This window comes from Dermacentor albipictus, unplaced genomic scaffold, assembly GCF_038994185.2.
Source record: "Dermacentor albipictus isolate Rhodes 1998 colony unplaced genomic scaffold, USDA_Dalb.pri_finalv2 scaffold_11, whole genome shotgun sequence".
Classification (NCBI taxonomy): Eukaryota; Metazoa; Arthropoda; class Arachnida; order Ixodida; family Ixodidae; genus Dermacentor; species Dermacentor albipictus.
This window is the reverse complement of record NW_027225565.1, coordinates 5385024-5404432: the sequence shown is the minus strand read 5'-3', so window position 1 is coordinate 5404432 and position 19409 is coordinate 5385024. Positions and strand designations below refer to the sequence as shown.

The 19409-nt window shown below is 47.8% G+C and overlaps 1 protein-coding gene across 1 annotated transcript in view; it reads left to right on the top strand.

The window, feature by feature from the left end:
- Positions 1-19409, top strand: part of LOC139051362 (uncharacterized) — a 144651-nt gene that overhangs the window by 89559 nt on the left and 35683 nt on the right. The window contains exon 5 of the mRNA XM_070528381.1: positions 1331-1430. Coding sequence (XP_070384482.1) covers positions 1331-1430 — 100 coding nt within the window. The remainder of the gene's footprint in view (positions 1-1330; positions 1431-19409) is intronic.

Sequence of the window (19409 nt, the reverse complement as noted above, 5' to 3'; positions counted from 1 at the left end):
ATTTGCCGCATTGAGGAGTGAGGAGAGCAGCACTTTCAAGAGAGAAGCGCAGCAACGGGCGGAGCGCACACTATAGACGATAGTGAACTCGGCTGTGACAGAAAGGAAGCTGTGCAGTAGGTGCGGTTACCAGGTGCATCGTGGTGGAAATTATCCAGCGAGAGGAAAGAATTGTAGCAAGTGCGGCGCACAGAACCATTTTGCCCAGGTTTGCAAATCAGTCGGTGCCACGCATAACGCCAGCCGTCAAGGGAAAGAGCTGTGGGAGGTACGGGACGAGACAGACGATTTTTTTTCTTGCGGGACTAGCGATGAACTCGCTTGAAGTTTTGAAGTTGATAGGCAGCAACAGTTTACATCGAAGGCCAACCCTTCACGTGCAAACTGGACACAGGAGCAAACTGTTGCGTTATCTCCACAAACGAGCTGGAAAGATTACCTGATAAGCCCAAGGAAGCCTGCAAGATGACTAACAGCGTTCTTTGGTCACAGGACTACGGCACAAGCAAAAATCAAGCTTCTGCTTTACGCTAACAACAAAAAATGCGAAGAACAATTTTTCGTCGTCGAGCACGATGTTCCAGTCCCGCTCAGCGGGGCAGTCGCAGAACGCCTGGGGTTTATATATCCGCACAGAGAAAGTCGCCAGTGAAGAACTATATCCCCCAGCCCAACCTTTCGCAGATGTTTTCAGTGGGCTAGGACAACTGAAAGGCGTGGAGTACTCGATGAAGCTGAAACCCGGCAGCGCAGAAACCGTCGTGCCTGCTAGGAGGGTCCCCGTGGCACTGCAAGACAAAGCTCTGGTAGAACTGCAGCGCATGGAGCAGCAGGGCGTCATTACAAAGGTAAATGAACCAACCGAATGGTCTAGCCACATGATGACCGTGGTGAAAAAAAGAAAGTACGTAATTGTCTCGATCCAACCGCCCTGAACAAACAGTTGCTTCGAGAAAATTACCCCATACCAACTTTAGAAGACATAGTTCCGCGGCTGTCTGGAGCAAGATTTTTTTTCTACGCTTGATGCAGCATCGGGATTTTGGCAGATTAAGCTAACGGAAGAAAGTTAAAAAAATCTGCACTGAGTGCGCCATACGGGCGCTATCGCTTCCTCCGAATGCCCTTTGTAATATCGTCAGCCCCAGAAATTTTTCAAGCTGCAATGCATCGTTTACTAGACGGTCTACCCGGTGTCGCAGTTGTAATGGATGATATGCTAGTCTGGGGCAAGACAAAAGATGAGCATGACCGCAACCTGACACTCTTACTGACGCGCTGCCGTGAGTACAATCTGCGACTTAACCTGAAAAAATGCACCTTCCTGCAGGCGGAGGTTCGCTACATGGGACACATCCTCACTACGCAAGGCCTGCGCATTGACCCGGAGCATGTTCAGGACATTCTGGAAATATCCGAGCCTAAGACCAGTAAGCAACTGCAAATGTTTCTCGGCACAATGTACAGCGTTTCATTCCCAACATGTCTGTCTTGACGGAACCGCTAAGAGAACTACTTCGAAAAAATAACGCATGGGTCTGGACAGAAAAACAGGCGCAGTTTTGAAGCACTGCGCCAGGCACTAAATGTTTAGTGAAGCGTAGGCAAAGAATTTACCGTTCATTTAAACGATACCCTTCTAAACAGAACTTTTGTAAACTTAAACTGGCAACGCGAGAAGTGAACAACGCTACAATCCAAACAAAATCAGCCTACTTAATATAGCATTGCCATTTGTTGGGCGTGTTGGTAAATTGAAAGCATATTTAGCGCCAGCAAACAAGGACGTAAGGGAGACGACAACACAATGCGCTAACTTCAACAACTTGATGTTCAGGAAGTACACCTATATAAACCATGCACAGTGGCGCCACCTTATCCAAATCTTATCCATCCAAAAAAGCCGTCTCCTTATCTAACAGGTCGATTGAAGGGGCACTAACACACGTGTCTCTATTCCGCCAGATAGCCTGCGCTTCAATGATCTCTCGCACGTCTTTATCTTTGTGCTTTGCAAGAACCCGACAGGATTCATAGACCGGCGCACAGCCGCATTCTTGACAGTGGGTTGACAGATGACCGTTTTGCTTATTTTTCACTGTTTGGCAATGTTCCCGTAATCGGTCATTCAGACATCTCCCTGTCTGTCCGATGTATTTCTTCCCACAGGACAGCGGAAGCTCATATACAACACTTTCTGCGCATCCCACTGGCGCTTTCCGATGATTCGTAGAGCACCCGGCAGCTGGCTTACGGTACGGGTCTGTCAATCGACATATTTTTGCCAGCTTTTCTGGTGCGGAAAAGACCACTTTTGTGTCCACCCGGCTAGCCATTTTCTTAAGTTTATGTGCCGTTCTATGCAGGTAGGGCACTACCGCTACCTTCCTTCTACGTTCCATCCCTTGATTTGCCGTGTCCTGAATTGTGCTATCCAACCTGCACCTTTTTAGCAGCCCCTCGACGACCGAAACTTGCACTGATTCCGGAAACCCTGCCGCTGATAGCCTTCCCGATTGATCCATAAGGCTCGTATAGATCTTGTGGTGGCAAGACTTCTTTAGAGCATTTCCAAAGCATAAGTTGGCAATGCTCCTCTTGACGAGCTTCGAGTGGGCTGACCTATATGATAACAGGGGCTTATTAGCTCTAGGTTTATACTCCCAACACGTGTGCCGTTCCATGAACTCGAGCTGAATGTCTAGGAAGCGCAGCACGTTATTGGAGGGCTCTTCAATCGTGAGAGTAAGTGGGCTAAGGCCTGCAGAAAATACTTCGTAAAGCTTGCCTACCGTAAAACGTGCGTCAGGTTCAAAAAGAACGAGATAGTCGTCAACGTATCTGACAACTTTAACCACCCTGTGCTCCGACAAGGTACGGGACAGGATTCTGTTGTGGTGAGCTAGAAAGATGTCACTTAGTATGGGCGCCAAACATGAACCGATGCAAACCCCTTGCTTTTGAATGAATATGTCGTCGTTCCATGCTGCATATGTGGAGTGAAGGTAGCAACTAAGCATGTCTAAAAAGCCTTGAATGGACAAACCGGCTGAATTTTGGAACGGTACCACGCCATACTCGTCTATGCACTCTTCTACACAAGTTATTAGTTTCTTTTGAGGCAAGGAGTAGTACAAGTCCTTTATGTCAAAGGAGCAAGCTGATAAGCTTTTGTCAGAATTTTCTTTCAGCAAATCTACGATTTCTGCAGAGCCCCTAACCAAAAATGGGTTGTCAATATTAGGAATTTGCAGCTTATCTTGCAAGAAAAGAGCGAACTTTTTCTGCCAAGACCCTGTTTCTGAAACTTGCTCCTTCCGTTGGCCATGGCATCAGAGTCCTAAAGATAATGAGAAGTGAGTGGCAAAGGCAAGCGAGGGTGGTGAAAGGCTTGCTGAGAGCGACGCTGGACGCTCCAAGGAAACAACAGGGTGCCTGCAGGAAGTGGACCGACTTCCTGGCGATCATCAGTAGCGGCACGGAATTTCTGTGGCAGAGGACCTTACCTGGCCTGCGTGACAGCATCCCTAAGAAGAAACCTGCCGGACCTTGTGGCGTCAGGACCTTCGGCGAGGTTAGTCTTTCAGACTACGTTGAAGTTGTTCTTCAACTTGACCCCAAGTTCGCCGTAGAACCAAGGTTGAGCGCACCGGAACTTCTGAGCATTGTGCGAAGGATTTCAAAGTGCGCCCCACAAGGTGAAGTGAATCGATGTATCTCCGAAGGGGTCGATGTGGTTTCGCGCAACAAACCGATGGTCTCACGTGTACCGGTTAAGCGCGCAACTTCGTTTTTGAGGCAGAATGGTCTGTGTGTTTTGCCAGCGGACAAGGAAGGTGGCTTTGTTGTCCTCAAGGAAGGTGATTTTAATACGAAAGCCTGCTCTGCGATTGCCTCTGTGTTCGACCAGTGTAGTAATGTGTCTCTCCGAAAAATCAAGCTAGAAGCGAAGCGTCTTTGTAAGAAGGCAGACCTTAGTCAGTTGGTTCGTGAAATTGACAACGCAAAGTCTGGTTGCCTTCAAATTATGTTTAGTGCGAAGACGCACAAACCCGATTACCCATTAAGGGTAATAGTTTCAGAAACAGGGTCTTGGCAGAAAAAGTTCGCTCTTTTCTTGCACGATAAGCTGCGAATTCTTAATGTTGACGACCCATTTTTGGTTAGGGGCTCTGCAGAAACCGTAGATTTCCTGAAAGAAAATTCTGACAAAAGCTTATCAGCTTGCTCCTTTGACATAAAGGACTTGTACTACTCCTTGCCTCAAAAGAAACTAATAACTTGTGTAGAAGAGTGCATAGACGAGTATGGCGTGGTACCGTTCCAAAATTCAGCCGGTTTGTCCATTCAAGGCTTTTTAGACATGCTTAGTTGCTACCTTCACTCCACATATGCAGCATGGAACGACGACATATTCATTCAAAAGCAAGGGGTTTGCATCGGTTCATGTTTGGCGCCCATACTAAGTGACATCTTTCTAGCTCACCACAACAGAATCCTGTCCCGTACCTTGTCGGAGCACAGGGTGGTTAAAGTTGTCAGATACGTTGACGACTATCTCGTTCTTTTTGAACCTGACGCACGTTTTACGGTAGGCAAGCTTTACGAAGTATTTTCTGCAGGCCTTAGCCCACTTACTCTCACGATTGAAGAGCCCTCCAATAACGTGCTGCGCTTCCTAGACATTCAGCTCGAGTTCATGGAACGGCACACGTGTTGGGAGTATAAACCTAGAGCTAATAAGCCCCTGTTATCATATAGGTCAGCCCACTCGAAGCTCGTCAAGAGGAGCATTGCCAACTTATGCTTTGGAAATGCTCTAAAGAAGTCTTGCCACCACAAGATCTATACGAGCCTTATGGATCAATCGGGAAGGCTATCAGCGGCAGGGTTTCCGGAATCAGTGCAAGTTTCGGTCGTCGAGGGGCTGCTAAAAAGGTGCAGGTTGGATAGCACAATTCAGGACACGGCAAATCAAGGGATGGCACGTAGAAGGAAGGTAGCGGTAGTGCCCTACCTGCATAGAACGGCACATAAACTTAAGAAAATGGCTAGCCGGGTGGACACAAAAGTGGTCTTTTCCGCACCAGAAAAGCTGGCAAAAATATGTCGATTGACAGACCCGTACCGTAAGCCAGCTGCCGGGTGCTCTACGAATCATCGGAAAGCGCCAGTGGGATGCGCAGAAAGTGTTGTATATGAGCTTCCGCTGTCCTGTGGGAAGAAATACATCGGACAAACAGGGAGATGTCTTAATAACCGATTACGGGAACATTGCCAAACTGTGAAAAATAAGCAAAACGGTCATCTGTCAACCCACTGTCAAGAATGCGGCTGTGCGCCGGTCTATGAATCCTGTCGGGTTCTTGCAAAGCACAAAGATAAAGACGTGCGAGAGATCATTGAAGCGCAGGCTATCTGGCGGAATAGAGACACGTGTGTTAGTGCCCCTTCAATCGACCTGTTAGATAAGGAGACGGCTTTGTTTGGATGGATAAGATTTGGATAAGGTGGCGCCACTGTGCATGGTTTATATAGGTGTACTTCCTGAAAATCAAGTTGTGAAGGTGGCGCATTGTGTTGTCGTCTCCCTTACGTCCTTGTTTGCTGGCGCTAAATATGCTTTCTACTTAATATACTTTAAAACAATAGAAAGTAAGATAAAGCAAAGTCCGAAGGAACTTTGGAAGCACATTAAACGAAATAAAAAGACAACATTTCTATCCCCGCTTTGACCGATGGCGATGTTACAATTTGCGACGCCACAGAAAAGGCCAAGTTGTTCAATCTTTATTTTACATCAGTGTTCTCTGCCCCAACAGATTCTCGGAAAGATCTGAAATTGTTGACACACGAATCCACACCCATGCCTAAAATAGTGATCGAAGCTTGGGGCATTGAATTACTGCTTCGTGATTTAAATTGTGCAAAAGCTGTGGGCCCTGACTGTTTACCCAATTTTATGTTGAAGTCTTGCTCTCATATAGTGTCAATGTATTTGAAAACTATTTTTGAGAAGTCCTTGGAACACAGTTCACTTCCGGCTGATTGGAAAATAGCATCGGTTGCTCCTATACATAAAACTGGCCCGCGCAACATTCTTATTAACTACCGTCCCATTTCACTAACTTCCGTGTGCAGTAAAGTTCTAGAACATGTTTTATATACTGCAGTAGTCAAACATATAGATAGTAATTCTTTATTTAACTCAAATCAGCATGGATTTAGGCTGGGTTATCATGCGTCACACAACTAGTAGAGTTCACACATGTCTTAGCGGCAGCCCTGGACGACAAATCATCGGTCGACTGTATTTTTTTTTTTACTTTCAAAAAGCGTTTGACACCGTTTCACATTACCTGTTACTGCAGAAACTAACCAGTTGTAATATTAATCCCCAAGTTATTGCGTGGATCACCGAATATTCACGCGAGAGGCGACAATATATAGTCGTAAACGGCGAACAATCTGGAATAACTAATGTAACATCAGGGGTACCTCAGGGATCAGTTCTGGGGCCCCTTCACTACCTATTTTATATCAATGACATTAATGAAAATGTACAGTCCCATATTAGGTTATTTGCAGATGACTATATTATACCGTAAAGTTACATGTGAAAATGACTGCTTCGTAATTCAAAACGACTTATATGCCATACACGAGTGGTGTAACCGATGGGAAATGAAACTGAATCTCGAGAAAACGGTGTGTATGAGGTTCTCCAGAACAAAAAAAATCCTGGAAAATTTGAATATACGATAAACTGCTGTCCAGTAAAAATGGTGTGTGAATATAAATACCTAGGCGTTTACTTTTGCCCCTCTTTATCATGGAATCGGCACGTGGATTACACCGTAGGCAAAGCTTATCGGAGCTTGGGATTTTTACGACGAAATACACGTGCGTTTCCACAACAAACCCGGGAGTTGCTATATAAATCATATGTAAGATCTGTGCTCGAATACGCATGCTCTGTGTGGGATCTTTCATCAGTAACCAACAAAGAAAGTCTAGAAAAAGTTCAGTCCATGGCGGCAAGATATGTACTAGATATAGCAATGTATGATAGGCAGTTTAGTGCAACTATATCTAAACCAATGCTAAACTGGCCATCTCTCCAGCACCGAAGAGCGTCGTTTCGACTGAAGCTCTTACACAGCATATATCACTCTCATACTCGAATTCCAAGTGACGTGTACATAAACCAGCCTCACTACACATCAGCACGCAAAGATCATGAGCAGAAGATAAGAGAATACAAATGTAATACATCGGCCTTTAGCAGCTCGTTTTTACCAAGAACCATCAGTCAGTGGAACCGACTTCCTTCCTCAGTTGTAGGAATTTCTTGTCCTAACAAGTTCTTTTCCGCATTAAAAGCAATAGAATATTTTGATCCCTAAGGCTTGATAAATATCCCGTGTACGTCTAGCAATCATCATGACCTATAAACAATCCCAGCTGCAAATGACATTTACTTTTAGTGCCTCTTTTTTCACCTTGTCGCACTGTATCTTAATCACCGCATTGTTTCTTTTTTTTGCAACTTATTATTCGATTTTTTTTTCCTTTTTCATTATGAGTCTCTGTAATCATTGTGCTTTATGTACTTTTTTTTTCAAATGTGACACGTGACATCTGCAACGTGCCTGTGTCCGACATGGCTGCGTGCAACTTGGCTGTGTGCTTTTTTTTTTGTCGGCCTATAATAATGTGTTGTTGACTTACAAACATTTATGCAAACCTGCAATTTTTATGCTTGTTTTTCATCTGTACCCCCCCCCCCCCCCCCACTGTAATGCCTGAATGGGCGCTGTGGGTACTAAATAAATAAAGAATAAAAGTAAATAAAAAACAGCGCCGGTTCGTTCCTACTTCGACCCGAAAAAAAAAGGCAGTCACGCTTTCTGTCGATGCTAGCCAGTCGGGCGTAGGGGCTGTTTTTATGCAAGACGACCATCCCGTAGCCTTCTCGTCCAGATCTCTAACAGAAGCACAACAGCGTTATGCGCAGATTGAAAAATAAACGCATGCGATAGTACATGGGTGCACGAAGTTCCATGATTACATTTTCGGCCAAGCAGACGTGGTCGTCCAAACGGATCACCGGCCTTTGATAACAATCTTCACCAAGCCCCTGCATCAGTGCCCGCTTCGTTTGCAGTGTAAGGGTTGAGGAGGACTTCGGGATGAAAAAACTTGGGAGGTTTATTTACATTATTTACAGTGAGAGTCAATTAACAGTCTTAAAGACATTACGGGCCGGCAGCAACCCGGACGCTGCGGCACGTGGCAAGAAGCTCGAAAGAGATGAATCAAGGAATGCTCTCGGTCTGTGTCTTTTAAGCCCTTCGGTGTCTCGAAGACACGTCACGTTCGGCCAGTGGGAGAGTCCGTTCAGGTAACGCCATTTTCGGCCAATCGGCGAGCCCGCTCAGGTGTCATCATTTTCGGCCAATGGTAGGCGCCAGTGCGATGGTGTCACACCCGACGGAGAGGGTCGCTGCTTGGTCCCCCATTGTCCGAGGGTTTACTTCTCCCTGCGGTCTTGCCTTGCTGACTTGCAATGCGCCGTCACAATACGCGGATGGGGGCGACGGCGGACCAAGGCAGACAGGGTTTCACGGTGCTTTACAGCCCTCTTGCCTCTGGACCCACGTTACCTGGAACAGTGCCAGGCTATCGCTACACTTTCGGGAAGAGTCAAGCAGTGAATAGCTCCACCTACGGCACACGAGGAGGGGGACGCCAACTTGTTTGCACGTGCCGCGCCTCGGGAATGTGGTATCCGTGCTTCTGCGCTCTTTAATTAGCTGTGGTGCGATTCGATGTGGTGTGGTGAACTCGAAGTAGGCTCAGGAAACGGTCCCGTATCTAACAGCTCGTCCTCGCACCGGAAGTTCGGAATGGCCGGTGAAATCAATTCGCTGGCCATGAGGAACGCTGAAAGAACCTGGAGGGTACTGGTGTCGGGCCTCGTTTGACGAACTTCGGGATTCTGGGCCCTGGAGAACATACGTCAAACAAACAAAACAACACAGCGCTGCACCACGTGTAAGCGCAAGCTCTTCACCCCTGACTCGCCAGGCCATTACTGAGTCAAAATGAACCCTGATCTTTTATTTCCCAAATTTTGACAAAGCAGTTCCAACCACCTTTTCAAACCGCTATCCATATCTCCCCGAATGCCGACAAGACCAGAGTGTTATTGTTGTAGCAAAACAATGGGTCGTTGTCGATGCAAACAACAAATGAAAACAGCCGAATATAACTAAAGTGGCCTAACTACACGAACAGCATGTTTCGAACCTATCGCAGTGGCGTACTTATCGCACGTATTGGTGCCACTGAACAGTCTGGTCAACTTCACATGTACGTAATCACAAGCGCGCTAGCCTTGTGGTCGCTAATCAGAACGCGTACTTGCGTCGTAGGCAAACTTTTTATTACGCTTACTCACGTTTCTTCCTTTAGTCCCTACAGGACACGTGACTTACGCGAGCAATTAAACCTGAGGGGCTTACGCACTCCGCAGAAACCTTAAAATGATGCGTCTCCTAATAACCGGTTCCACGCATGCTTATTAGAGAAGTCAGAATACGGCTGCCCTCAACACACACGAGCAACCCAGTCATAAATCTGCTTCCTTCCGTCCACACAGGACGCGCGCGAATGGAAGTAAGAACGCTTCTCAGTGCAAATGATGCACTTACTGAAAACCTACGCAGTTAACCTTAGAAAATAAAAAACGCTTATAAAAAAAAAGAAGGCTAACTAAAACACACGCGCGCTACGATAGGCTTCTCACCGATATCCTTGACACTCAGGTTACTCATACACACAAAAAAAGAAGGCCTATCTACTCATAATGAACATCTCGCGAAACTACATGCTTACATAAAACTCATCTTTCCAGTCCAGGAGCTTCTCGAGCAAAAACACAAAACTCATACTTTTACATATTGAAATAAACTTAAATCGCGAAAATTATCCGATGCTCAAAAAATAAGAGAAAACAGAACGTTTTACTTCTTCGGAAGCTTTCTTGGCCTCCCGTTCCAAATGCTTACGTCTGACTCATACTTAGAGCCGTATCCGAGGTGGTCGCGGTCCGAAAGCTACTCTGGCTACCGAGGAACAACAAAAGGGCTGACTCACTATCAGCTCCCCCAAGACGTTACAGTTCCCTGCCAATTTGCGTCCTCGCGCACCGCCTTCATCACGACCTCGATTGACCGCGTCGCTACTCCCCACCTGGTCTCGTCTTGCCACCTTGCGCTTCTTTGTACTACGCGCTGAGCTTCGAAGAGAACGACGGAACGACGAGGAATTTAACTGCCCCGTGCCCTGGTCCGCGTCCGTGCAGAACATGCTTCTCGGTCCCCCTTTGACCAGTGGCTCGAACGTGTTGGGTGCGTCAACATCGCCAACGACAACCGCACCTTTCTTTTCCTCGCGCCTTGGCTTTTCGCGCCTTTCGCCGTCTTTGGCTGCGCTACATAAGCCACCGCATTCCGATTTTTAGCGGGCTTCCTTCTGCCGCGCTTTCTCTTTGAACTCCCTCTCATGTCGCCTTCTGGCGCCTCGTGCTGGCCAGTACACATCTCGTCGGCCCGGATAGGTCTCTTACCCGCACAGTCTGAGTGATTCCTAACTAAATCACCCCGCTCTTGGCTACCTAGACTGGCGGAGAGCCGCACCGATCCCTGAACAATGCAGTGGTCTTCCCTTGAGCTACGGAGCTCGCAATCCTGCGAACTACCCTCAACTGCATCGTCCAGCTCGCACTTCGGCACGCAGCTCTGACTCGACATGGGTGCTCGCGCTTGTCGAGTCCGCCGTATTCTGTAACTCGCTAACGACCTCGCTACCATGAGATGCGACGCACACGCGCGGTAACTGTGCCAATTCGTTCGAAGCTGGCCTAGCTGTCTCTACAGTCCTCTGCTGGCACAGCACCCCGTCGCTCTCACTCTGGCCTTTAACGGCCTCTGTTGCCACTAAGGCATCGTTAGCGGCTAGTCCTTTCCGTTCACATATGAATGTGCAGCCAACCTCACAGGCACTACTTTTCTCGTCGGCTTTTGGTGAAAATCCGCTAGATACTTCCTCATTCTTTTGCTCTGTACTGCCTACAGAATTTTCAAACAGCCGTTGTCTCTGTGCCTTAACTGCTCACAATATTGTATCTCTTTTATCAATGCTGCCTTCTCTCTCTCGTACTTTTGCTCACGCTCACGTTCTTGATACGTTCATTTTCTCGAATTAAACTATGGATTGGATCCAAACGTACCATGCCGCAGTCGCCGGTTGGATCCAATCCAATCCACCACACGCGGCATGCGAAGCCGCTACGGTAAAGCCGTATTAGGGTGGCTAGAAGGGGAGGTGTGAATAGACGAGGCAACCTAAAGTTTGCCCGCGCGGCACCAGCGCCGAATGCTCCCCTAGCGGACCGATGGAAGTTTCGAGGGTCGTCGCTGCGCTAGCGCGCGCCCGTGTTCTGTACGGCGGGAGCGCTCGTGCGCGCGGTTTTTGCGATGCCGAGTGCGACCTCATCAGTCAGGAAAGGAGGCACGCAATACTGATGTGTTGTTGGTTGCCACAGCAGCCTCGAAAACACGAAAGGTCGTACGCTGCCCGTGAAGTTCTACAGATTTCCTGGGAAGTGGTACGAGAAGGACAGACGACAAGCGTGGATAACTGCAGTGCGCCGAGTCAAGTAAGTCTCATACTTTCGCATTCGCGTGTAATATCTTGAAAGCGGAATAGTCATATGCCTGTTTTTATTGCATGGCCGTTTGTTTAGTCGTGTCGCGTTGTTGAATAGTGGTGGCATCCGCCGTTTGTTAGCGGTAAATGCATGCGTGTTGCGCCGCTAAGCTCTACGACGCGTGCTCGATTCCCAGCCACGGCGGCCGCATTTCGATAGGGGCACAATGCAAGAACACCCTTGTTACCGTGTGCTTTGATTTTTGTGCACGTTTAAGAACGCCCAGAAGTTAAAATTATTCCTGAGACTCCCCATTACAGCGGGCCTCATAATGATTTCGTGGTTTTGGCATGGTTTTGGCACTTGGAACCCCCGAATTTATTTGATTGCACTGTGCCTTCCCTCGCGATCGGCATGGACGAGCTCAAGAGAATTATTTCCCTTTTCCAAACGCTGCAACTTAAATTACTAGTTGTGCAGGTAACGAAAGGGGCCGCGCGCTACTTTTGTGTGGTAGCAGACCGTATTTAATGCAAGCCGCAGTCGTCGCGTGCGTCGGGAAGCGGCAGATCGGAAAGCAGCCGCTCGAGACGTGCGCGTTATGTTTGTTGTTTGCCCATGCTTTCTAAGTATCTAAGTGTGCAAATATCATAACTTGTAGTGGTACCACTCTTGTAGAATAATATATGCACACAATCACAGGAACGTTACCTTTGCAAACATATTATTGGGAGTAATTTAATCCCCACAACAAATAGGCACACATACTGTTTCATTTATATGCGATGCAGATGGAAGCGGCGCCAAAGAGACCAATGGCAATCACAACAGTCTTCTCAGCAGTCAGCACCACCGGGACATATGCTTTCGTACTGCAGCGACACAGCTCTTGAGCAGCAGCAAGACACGTGTGAAACAGACTCCAGAACATGCCTTCGTGAAGTGACGGAACCGTCAAGAAGCAGCCCAATGGATATGCAGTCATCGAGTAGTATGACAACAGAAGTTCCTGCTACCAGTGTGACTTATGTTGTAATTGAAATAAAAGTGGCTAAAATTCTGAACATTGTGCGTACCTCTAACTCGACGTCGTCTACGATCTTGTCGGACACCTGTCACACGCACTTGGCTTTCACTCTCACGTCACCGTCCACAATTTGTTCAACGCCGTACACGTTCGGAAGCAGACGCTCCCCTATCGTGAGGTTGCCGCCACGAAAAAAAGCTGTCGGCGTCGGCAACCTTCTTGCAACCGCACGGCAATCTTTGCATCGCTGTTGCGCAAGCAGGCGATCTGCCGCCGTCGAAAATGGAGCGCCGTGAGAACGAGCAGCGAAGAAAAGCGCGGACGGCACAATGTAAACAAAGCGGAGACTACGCCACCACGCGACCGCGCTGCTTGGCGTTTCCACATTAGGGCGCTGTCAGGATAGGGTGCCTCGATGTGCGCGCCCCCCTCCGCCGCTCCGTGGAGGGTGGGGACATCCTTTGAAAGGGTCAGTGCCGCCTCGGCGAGGACGCGCGCCATATTTGTGCCCCCTCCCCGTCCCGCCTGCGTCAGTTGCACGTGCGGCGGCCGGTTTCCCGTCGGTTGCAATTTTTCTTGGCCGCAAGACGAGGAAGACATTCCGGGGTGTTGCGTGCCTGCGTGCACAAATCACTCCCGAAATGGCTGGAGAATGTTTTCATTTCCGAGAGATCCGAAAAGAAGGCTCCTGTGGACTGTAAAAGTGAAACGGGACAAGTGGCAGCCGGCCAACACTTCACGCCTATGCAGTGTAAGTACTATATTCCTTGTTTCGTTTCCGTGCTGCTTACTCCATAGATAAGTCTACTGCTTTAAAATAATACCCAACGTGCGCGCTAAAAACGGCGTTCCAGTTTTTGTAGGCATTCATTACTATTTCGCGCTTGATGAATTGATGATGATGGTGGCCGTGGTGAAAGGTTTTTGCAAAGGGTCATATTAGAGTGTCTTGTCGGCGAGGATCGACCTTCGTCGTCTGTCTGCAGCCTCAGCGCAGTAGTCTATGCGTGATTATTTCGTCATATGTGATAGAATTATAATAAACACATCATTAGTGTCACTGACTTGAGTGTATTATGATGTGATTGACTAATTACCCTAACGATCGTGCGTAATTACTTTGTAGCTAGTGTTATAATGAATAGAGATGACTATAATTAAAAGTAAGAAGGTATAAGGCTGGGATTAATGACTATGACAATTACTATTGCTTAAGAATTACTCAATACAAATTAATATGGCTTAAATTTACTGAACAAAATAAATATTGACTTAGAATGACGCAGAAAAATTAGACTGGCTTAAAATAACGCAGCAAAATTAACGACCACCGAAAATAAATAATCAAAATACAGATTACTTACGGCTACTCAGCAACATAAGTATGACTTAAAAGGACTGAGCAGAACAAACGATCAAAAATTGCAGCTGTAAAGGAGTTTAATGTGGTAATCGTTGATTCTTAAAAAGCGAAAGGCGTATGCTTTCGCACTTCGAATCAATCGTCCCTAAGGACTTATTTTGCTCTTACTGTGTTCTTTTTTTCGATATGCCGTCCGCCTACTATGTTCGTTTGCCTTAGTGACTTACTTTCCTATACCAATTTCCAAAAAATTTTGCCCCTAAAAGCCGACAAAAATGGAACAGCAGAAAAGTGAAACGCTTGAAAATCCCTCGAGTATCATCACGTGGCCTTGTGTATATTAAATGTAATGTCATGGGGACGGATTTAGTTCCTTGTGCAGTGATTACTCGACTGTTAATATTACTATTTCTTTGGTGCGCAGGCCCATTTTGTGGACAGCTGCTTCGAAAACAACCGCGCGGACGGACGAAAGCTGCTGAAAGGAAACGCTGTGCCAACCATCTTTTCAACCACCTAGAGTGCAAAACTGCTCTGCTAGGTTCGACAGACAGTCAGCATTCTTACCTGACAAGGCTAAAAGAATACATCCGGAACGGCGACAACCTGCATTACCCCAGTGCTCAAGTAATGAGTATTCTGAAGTCGTGCGAGGAGCTATTCAAGGGAATCACGGAATGGACCGAAAGCCTTCTTACTGTACAATCTCCTTTACAGGCTGTTGTGACGTACTTGAGCAAAATGGTTAAGTTCAACGTGAATGCTTGCCAAGTGCACAGTGCAACTGTTCAGAAGTTTCTCATTTCCACCTATGCCCGAATGAGGTTACGCATTCACCTGCGTCAGCTTGAAAAGAAAGAAGTCAACGGCCGCGGAAGCAAAACGTGTGCTGCAGTAAACTTGCAGTGAAACCAGTTTTGATAGTGTGCACATAGCTGGTGTGTACTTTTTATAACTTTTTTCTATAGTGTTTTCATATTTTTCGCACATTGTTGTAATAAATTGATGCAGCGGTGTCGCAAAGATTTTGATCACTACACCATATTTTTTGTGGATTCTTTCAGTGATTTCTACATAAGTGTTTTGCTGTAATAAAAAAGAAATATTCAGTTAACTCGACGCGAACTTTTTAAGACCAGAGAATATAAGAGGTTTCATAAAATATTGGATGTCGCAATACATTCCAAATACCCCACTTCAGCCTCGTTTGTGTGTGTGCGCTTTCGAAGAATGACTGCCTTCTGATAGCAGCCACTGAGGTTCTTGACTTCGCCGAAAGTGTGACATCTTATCATTTGAGTCATTCTCCTTCTATTCATAATGATACGTGTCGTTCGGCGAGAAAAACAGCTTACTTTCAAGGAAACGCGTTCGGCGCCAGTGCGCGCTCCCGAAGCGCGATGAAAGAAGTGGGCACAAATACGGCGGACTCCGTAGCAGACGACGCGGTTGTCCCCACCCTCCACGGAGCGGCGGAGGGGGGCGCGCGCATCGAGGCACCCTATGTCAGGAGGCGCAGTAGCGCCGCCTGGCCATGGTTTTCTCGTCTATTGGCCTCGAGATCGAACAGAGTCGGCTCCTAGCGGCGAGGTGACGAAGCTCCCAAGTGTGGATGCCGGTGGCCCGTCGCCGCTCCAGCCGCAGTGTGCAGCGATCGTAGTTCGCGAAATCACGATGGATGTTGACAAGGACGGTTTGTTCGATAGTTAGTAACCTCTCAACCTGTTATTCTTTCATTTTTGTAACGGAAATTCGTAAAGTAAATCGCTGTACGTTTTTAGTGTACTGATGCGAAAAGCATTTGCTTAACGCGACCACACCATGTGAGCTCGTCTCCTTTCAACGTGTTGTGAGGTTAACATGCGTTCTTTTTCCGTTTTACAGCACCCTTGCCTCTAAGCACAATTCTCAACCATGTTAGGGACGGTGTCAGGTGTCTCGTTGAAGGCGACCAAGTCGTTGCGGCGGGCCACATCATTGAGTGTAGTGCCGTCGCTTCCACCTGCTGCTCTGACGGTCCTGTGCACGTTATCGCATTCGTGCTGCAGTCGTCCGCGCTTAGTAAAGACCCACACCGAGTCGACCTGAATTTTAGCGACGAGACAAAAATTATCCGACGATTACGATACTCCCTAATGCGAAATTTGAGCGCAGCTCTATACGTGTTTCCATTTCGCGATATTTTGAAGCAAAGAATTTGAGAGAGACATGTAGCAGAGTCGGTAATGGTCGAAAATCTGATCTGCGGATCAAGCGAGCCGGCGTTTATACATGACTCGTCAAAGGTTCCTGTGTGATCGCTGGTGCCGCATGGCTTCCAGAAAGTACTATACAATTCGCATAGCGCATACAATCAGATTAAGAAACAATCTCACACAATAACAACCAAAACAAGCGCGAACGAGACCGACCCAACAGAACCAAACAGGCGCGGGCGAGAGCTTTGGCGCGAGCAGACGATAGTACGAAACGAGCGGATCGGCTGAGACCAGACACGAGTGCGCATCGAGCCGTAAGGAGGGTCCGCATGACACCAGCATCGCGCGAGCACGTCACTGAAGGGGCCGCTCTCATTGGTCTCCGCCATTCGCGGCTCGCGTCCTTCGTCTCCCACTCCAGCGAAGGGGGGCGGAGCTGGTTACGAGGCCGACAACGCCGACGACGACGCGAAACCCAGGAACGGACGCCAAAGAGCTGCGCTCTAAAATAGCAGAATTGAACTGCACATGCCCTGCAGGGTAAAGCATTGCCTCAAGTTGTTCGGATGTAGTTGGTCGCGGCGCGTATCGCGATTTGTTTACATTACATCATACTAAGCTGACTCGCTGATTTGCGATGTGTTTACGTTATGCGATAAATTTAGAGAACTTATGTTGCTTTATCAATTTTTGTTTTTAGCCAGACCTACGAAATCGCGAGTTAGTTTCAGAGTGTCACTACCATTGTAAAATGTTTTCGAGTCGCTTTATAACCAGTTGCAACCGTTACACGAAGCTCAAATAAAGCATGCAACGCATAATTTATGTTGTATCATAATCATTAGATCCCTTTAATTACTTTCGCATGCAGGCACTTCAATTTGCGGCGGTGCTTGAATGCAGTGCATCGGGCTTCAATTTTTTCCGCCCCCCTATAAAAGAGAGAAACAAATATATCAATATGAGCAGTAGCAATAAATTCGCTCGCGCATGTTCGTTCATCGCTTAATGGACCATCCGCTGTTGGCTCGCGAAACGACACTGTTTAATCTGTACGACATCATGCGTACACACTTGCCGTGTTTCGATGCTCGTATTTACACTTCTGAACACAGAGAACAGTTCCCGTGGCTGAGGATGAGGAAAGACAACGGAAAACGTGAGTACTAGTCACGCTCGGTGACGGTCGTTTAAACGGACTCGCAGCTGAGCGCGAACCTCGAATTCACTGCGCAGGCGGCGCATGAAGTTTATAAAATAAATTGCACCCGTGGACACACAGTTAATTTACTTGCGGAAGTATATAAAAGCACAGGCAACTCATTACTGGCATCCCAGGCCACGCCGACACGAACTTTCGCGGACTGCAACGATCTTCACACGCACAGCAACTGCGCATGCAGCAAACATTAATGCCCAGATTGCTGATTAGGATTCCCAAACGTGATATCAGATTGGACTACTCGCCATCCTTTTTCGTCAGCGAACGCTTGAACGCACCATCGTCGAAGTGCTTACTGCACACCATCGCATACTTGGAAGGCGCCTTGCCGTTCCGAAGCCTGACGAGCCATTCTCGGCGACGTGCCGCGTCAACGGGATAGTAGTGAAAGCTTATCCCTGGCTCTGTGCAATATGTGCTGCACTGCGGAACCGAACAAAATCTCACGATGGTAAATGAAGCGTTTTCTGCGGGCACGGAGCACAGAATCGCGAAATGAAAACAGTAGCTCCCTACACTTCCACACACCGCACGGGCGACGCATCCACACTAACGCGGCGACGGTGCTGCCACCTATAGGTCGATCTCTTTCCTTCGGGCGCGCGTGACCCCCTTGCGCACCGATGCCACCAGGGGGAATGTGGCGCTGCCGCTCGCGGCGGGGTAAAACCCATCAATTTTTCAAAAGTAGCGCCATTCTTAGATCTTTCCGACACCCCGCTCACCCTGGCGCGTCCTCCTCCACGCCTCCTGTCGCCCCAGCCTCCTCCGCTCCGCCATTGGCCAATCTATGTCACGTGGAAGCAGGCGCCGCGCTTTTGTATATCTTTTCTTTCCAGCGCGGAGCAGGCGCCGCGCTTTTGTATATTTTTTTCTTTCCAGGGCGCGCCGACCTCCATTGTTGGGCCTGCGCGACGAAAGTACGGCAGGCAGACTGACAGAGTGTGTTAGCGTAATAGAATGTGTAGGGCCGATAACTTAATTGCGATGCCATGCTGCTGCGCCTTTGGTTGCCGCAACAGACACAGCGAGGGCAAAAAGCTTTTTGCTTTGCCGTCCGGCGGGCGCAACGCAAAAATGAAGTGTAGATTCGCAGGATCGGGCGGGCTGACTTCGAGGAAGTGGCAAAGAACGCACGGCTTAGTGAAGTAAGGGCCACGGCTACTCACAACCTCTTATTTCGAGCCTAGTTCACGCTTTCCGCTTCGAAAAAGTGTGTGTTCATGCTCTGCGTGGTTTTTAGCGCGTTGTTTGACTCTTTTTTTCGAATGTGCTCCCTTTGTTTCGTGTAGTTTCGTCTTGCGGTGAAATGCACGCATCTGCACCTGGCCTGTGACATAAAAGCGACTTTATTCAGGGTGTGTTTTGAGCTCCACCAGAAGTTAGCACATTCTCGACGCTTTAGCAAGGCTCAATATGACTTACGATGCAGTCTTTTCGAATGTACGCCCGCATGTATTGATTTGGTTTGTGGTGATTAACGTTGTTAAAGTTCCGAAGCGACTAAGGCTAGGATGCAGGTTGTAGTGGATGGCTCCGGATAACTTTATCTAGCTCGCCTGGGAATGTTTAACGTGCACTTTGATCGTAGAGTCGTACGTGGGCCGGTACATTCCTCGTTGGCGTTTCATAATACTCGCGCAGGCGCGCTAGCGCCGCTTTAGAAGTTGGCGCCTCAGCGCGATTGTATTTCTCCAATAAATTTTATTTACTAGTTGTAACACCTTGTCATTATTTCGTATTATTGACGGCGCCTCCAGGCCACCAAAGCGGCAACGGGAACGCCAAAGCTAGAACCAGGGCTGGATGGGGCTCGCCGAAGCCTGTGCATGCCAAGGGGGCATAGGATCGCGGACAGCCAATTTTGTATGCGAACACTCCCT